At 38.1% G+C, this 4957-nt stretch overlaps 1 protein-coding gene across 1 annotated transcript; it reads right to left on the bottom strand.

Moving 5' to 3' along the window:
• Positions 1-426: 426 nt before the first annotated feature.
• Positions 427-2222, bottom strand: LOC114282492 (uncharacterized). The gene is made up of 4 exons (XM_082881567.1): positions 2070-2222; positions 1267-1506; positions 744-1032; positions 427-626 (listed from the first exon to the last, which is right to left on the bottom strand). Exons 1-4 carry the CDS (start codon positions 2220-2222, stop codon positions 427-429), a joined length of 882 nt encoding a protein of 293 aa, XP_082737693.1.
• Between the last annotated feature and the right edge of the window lie 2735 nt (positions 2223-4957).

Raw genomic sequence — 4957 nt, 5'->3', positions numbered from 1 at the left:
ACTCCGACGGACAAGTCAGTTCAGACACTCAGGATAGCTTGTTTACTAAGCTAAGTAAAGTGATTCTTACATACCTTTCTAAATCTGTGGTTCTTGTATTTATACTTACTTCTTGGGCCTCGGGGCCTGAGCCTACTTTTATCCTATTTCCCTTTTATTTATTTGGAGCTACTGATCTCTGGCTATTCGGCCTTACTAACGTATTCGGCTCCCACACAAACAATTGGTTCCTATCCAATTATCTAACCAGAAGCTAATTTCACCATTGCCAATCCTAATTTCAACATTGTCCAAATCATAGTTGACCAAGCTATTATTAGAATGATTAACAAGTATAATATCACTCCATAGTCTTGAAATATTATTTGCCTCCACATGAAAGGGGAACCATCTACCTCCATTTGACTTGTACTTACTGTAGATGAGTTATTTCCACAATGAGTTATCTTCCATCCCAAATCTCCACCACCACTTACCAAGTAGGCTATTGTTCACTACTCGTAAGTTTCTTATTCCTAGCCCACCATGCGTTTTATCCTTGGTTAAATCCTTCAATTTCACTAAGTGAACTTTCCTTTTCACAGCAGAACCTTTCCACAAGAATGCTGCTTGGTTCTTGTCAATCTCTTTTGCCACACTTCAAGGCAACATAAACAGAGACATATAATATATAGGTAATGAAGATATGATAGATTTGATTAGTGTTACTCTGCCAGCAAATGACAGCAGTCTTCTTTTCCAACCTGTTAGTTTCTTCTTAAATTTCTCCACCACAGGCTTCCATGTTGCTATCCTTGATTGGTTGGCCTCTAATGGCATTCCAAGATACTTCAATAGGAGCTTTTGGTAGGTACAATTCAGTCTTGAAGCAAAATTTTCCAAAATATCATCAGAGATCCCTACTCCACATACAGCACTCTTGTGAAAGTTTATCCTCAATCCAGATATGATTTCAAAGCATCTCAGTATTCTCTGCACATTTAACACTTCAGTCCACTCAGCTTCATAGAAGATAATTGTGTCATCCGTAAACTGAAGATGAGAAATGTTGATGTTATTGGACCCAATGATTACCCCTTTGACCAAACCCAACTCTTTTGCTCTTGCAAGTAATAAGTTTAAACCCTCAGCTACCACATTAAATAGGAAAGGTGATAATGGACCACCTTACCTAAGCCCTTTTTGAGGACAAAGTTCAGGTGTGGGTGAGCCATTTACTAACACGGAGACTTTTACTGAAGAAATGCAGGTCCGAATCCAGTTCACCCACTTAGCACCAAACCCAAAATTTGATAGCATTTGGAATAGAAAGTTCCAATTAACTGTGTCATACGCATTTTGGAAATCCAACTTCAATATCAGGCCCTTTCTTCTATATTTCTTCCACCAATCCACCACCTCATTGGCTATCAGTACACCATCCAAAATATTGTTACCCCCAAGAAATGCAGATTGAGCTTTGTCGATAGCAATGGGAAGTACTCTTTTTAATCCATTAGCAAGAACCTTGGATAGAATTTTGTAAGTGGAGTTTATAAGACTAATAGGCCTGAAGTCCTAAATACCTGAAGGGTTATCCTTTTTAGGGACCAATGTGATGAAGGAACTATTTAAGCCACTAACCAATCTGCTGTTAACATAGAATTCCTTCAAAAAATTAAGTATATCTCATTTCATAAAGCTTCACTCTTTTTGGTAGCAAGTCATGTTAAAGCCGTCAGGCCCAAGTGCCATCACATTTTGTAATTGCAGCCCAAATTTTTCTTTCAGAAAAATCCACTTCCATACTATTGAAAAATTGGCCCTGTTCAATCACTTTAAATAGGCCTAGTAACTTAGGCCTACACCTCATTTGTTCATTAAAACTGGTCCTGAAGTGATCATACATAGCTTGTTTCACCTCTACAGGTTCCTTCACTGATGCCCCATTCACTATCATAGAGTCAATTGCATTGGTGTTATGTCTCTTTGTAGCTATGATGTGAAAAAATTTAATATTTTTTTTTCTCCCTTTAGATTCCAATTCAACCTTTATTTTTGTAGCCAAACTTCCACACATCTCCCCTCACCTCTCTTTTTCTCTGACCTTCAACCTCATCTAGATCTCTATTCTCAGAAATTAGATCTAGGACATGTAGACTCTCTTCAGCTTGTTTCAGTTTAAAATCCATATTCCCAAACACATCAATATTCCATTTCTTTAAAGCTTGTTTAAGTGCCATCAATTTGATTTTTAGTTTGTACCCTGCCCAACCTACTACCTAAGTGCCCTCCCACACTTTTTTAACTTCCTTTAGAAAAGAGGGGTGAGATGCCCAAACATTGATGAATCTAAAGGGCTTTGGGGCCTAATTTCTCTCATCTTCCATTAGAATAATTGGGCAGTGATTTGATGTGGATCTAGGCAGACCCCAGAGTTTGTATCTAAACCATTCCAACCATTCTGGGCCAACAAGGAACCTATCTAATCTACTCCATCTCTCTCCTTCCATTGAATTACACCATGTATATTTCCTTCCCAACATAGATATATCAATCAATTCAAGGCTACTAATAAAATTAGCAAAATTTGCCATATCCCTATCCCTTCTTACACAACCTTTCCTTTCATCAAGTGATTTTATTTCATTAAAATCCCCTCCCACACACCAAGGTTTGGGAAAGACAGCCTTAAGATTGATCAAAGATGCCCATAAACTTCTCCTACCAATCACATCATTGGATGCATAGACATTCACAATCACACACTTCAAACTATTAAATAAGGTAACTGATAATATGATGAAGCTCCTATTGCAGCAGCAATCAACTAATGAGAAGACTTCAAGCTTCCAAATACATAACAGGCCTTCAACACTCCCTTCAGCATCCACATTCATGAAGCCAACTAGGTCGTGAGGCCAGATAGATTTCATAAACTGGTCTGAAATATTTATCTTTTTTGTTTCTTGTAACAGCACCATGTCCACTTTTCTTTCTTTCATAACTTCTTTAACTTTCCTCATTTTTTCAGGCCTGCCAAGCCCTATAATATTCCAAGAAAGAATATTCATAAAAACTTACTTTGTACTCTAGAGCCTCCCTTGATGCCATTCTAATCACCTGTATCATTGTACCATTCGGTAGCTTGTTCCCTGTCCTTCTCATCCATTTCCACGATTTTCTCCATTGTTTCATCTTCTTTGCCTTCAAAATCTATTCCCAGATCTTTCCCAATCTGAATAGTAGCTTGAGCTTGCTTAATTAAGTTGTTATTTCTGCTTGATCTACTATTTTGGGACAGTGATGAAGAGATAGCAACTGCAGTTGCTCTAAAAATGGTCCATTTTTGAAACCCAGTATTCATCACTATTTTCCTCTGGTTCTTCCTTTTTTCCCCCTACTCTCCTTGCCTTTTACTGTCTTCCAGGGATCATTATCTTGATTGCTTTGACTTTCCTCTTCATTTCTAACAATACCAATGCCCTTATCTTGTTCCGTTTAGGCCTCAAGTTGTGTAGAATCAGTGATCTCAGTAATCCTGTTATGTAAATCTACACAATTGTTATTGCTATAGACTAGCCTAGCTGATTTGGGTATGCCACAATTCAGGCCATTCAAAAATCCATCAAAATGGGCTTGATCCAGTATTGCTTCTAAGTTAATGCTAGGCTTTGGTGATCCTTTCCACTTAAGCTTCTCATAAGCCTATCAGAACCCAAAACCCCTTCACCTTTTCTACTTTCTCTGTTAGAGCTCTGGCTAAGATTTCCTTGCATACTTCCTTCGGTTCTTGTGCAGTGTCTATTTCCCAAACTCAGATTTTTTAGCATGCTTCTGTTCCCTACAATACTGCAGGTCTCACTGATAGCTGAGATAGACAAATAATCATTAACTTTGCCTTCCACGCCCGCCTCCTTGCAAACTTTTTTCTTTTCATTATGACCTGCATCATCATGGTTTGCCAACAAATCATTTGTGCATGCCACATCATCCCCATCTTCCTCCATTCCTTTGTGATTCTTCGAGCTTTGATCACCATTGATAATGTCATTACCAGATTTAATGGTTCTTTGGGTGCTTTGACAAGAGCCCTGAACTTTATTGTTAAGTTCAACATCTTCACACACCCTAACTGGGTATAAACATCCTCTAAATTCCAGATTAATAACACAATTAATAACTTCCAACTGTGTTGTAAGGATTCACATTTTACCCAATTTTAGAGATGTTAGATCATATATGTTCTCATCTGTTTCCACCATTTCACCCCAAATCTCACCAATCTTTAAAAAGGTTTGAGTGTTCCAAAGATTAGGAGTGACTCCAGAACAGGTTAGTCAAACATATCTTTCAATCTCAATCATCATCCATTTTTCCCATTCCATAACCGATTCACACCAGTCATGGATCCACCCATGAATATCTTTCATGTTGTTCCTTATTACTTCTGGTGAAGAGAATGTTAAGTACACTATTCTCCTACCCCCATCCTTCAATTGCACATCTTTCAATCCTCTAATTAGCAGCTCCTTCTTGAGTTCCCCACTATAGTACTTCAGCCAAAGTTTTTCCACTATAGTCGTATACAACCATCCATTTCCATACTCCTCTGCTTTCAGAACTAATGCTTTTTTTCTTTTGGTGCATTTCCTCCTTTGAGTGCTTCTACATACGACACTCACCTTATTTTGCTTGCAACAATTGTTATCCTTCCACCCATTTTCCTTGCATTGCTTACATCAGTTGTCATTCTTCCATCCACTGCTCTTTGTGGTACTTGAAAATGAGTGTCAACTCTTTTTCTGGCTTTATCTTGCTCCTTGCCAAACTCAACTTTCTTCACTTTTGACACTATATCATCACACCATGTACTATTAGCTTTTTGGATGGCCATCTTAGCTACTACTGGGTAGTCGTATCATACGAATCCAAACCTTGTCCTTGTCATCTTCCTCCTTTTGCTTGGTACAAAAAC

The sequence above is a fragment of the Camellia sinensis genome, chromosome 7, assembly GCF_055761805.1.
Source record: "Camellia sinensis isolate YWXY chromosome 7, ASM5576180v1, whole genome shotgun sequence".
NCBI classification, from domain to species: domain Eukaryota; kingdom Viridiplantae; phylum Streptophyta; class Magnoliopsida; order Ericales; family Theaceae; genus Camellia; species Camellia sinensis.
The sequence above is the reverse complement of the archived record's forward strand: the minus strand, read 5'-3'. Positions and strand labels throughout refer to the sequence as shown.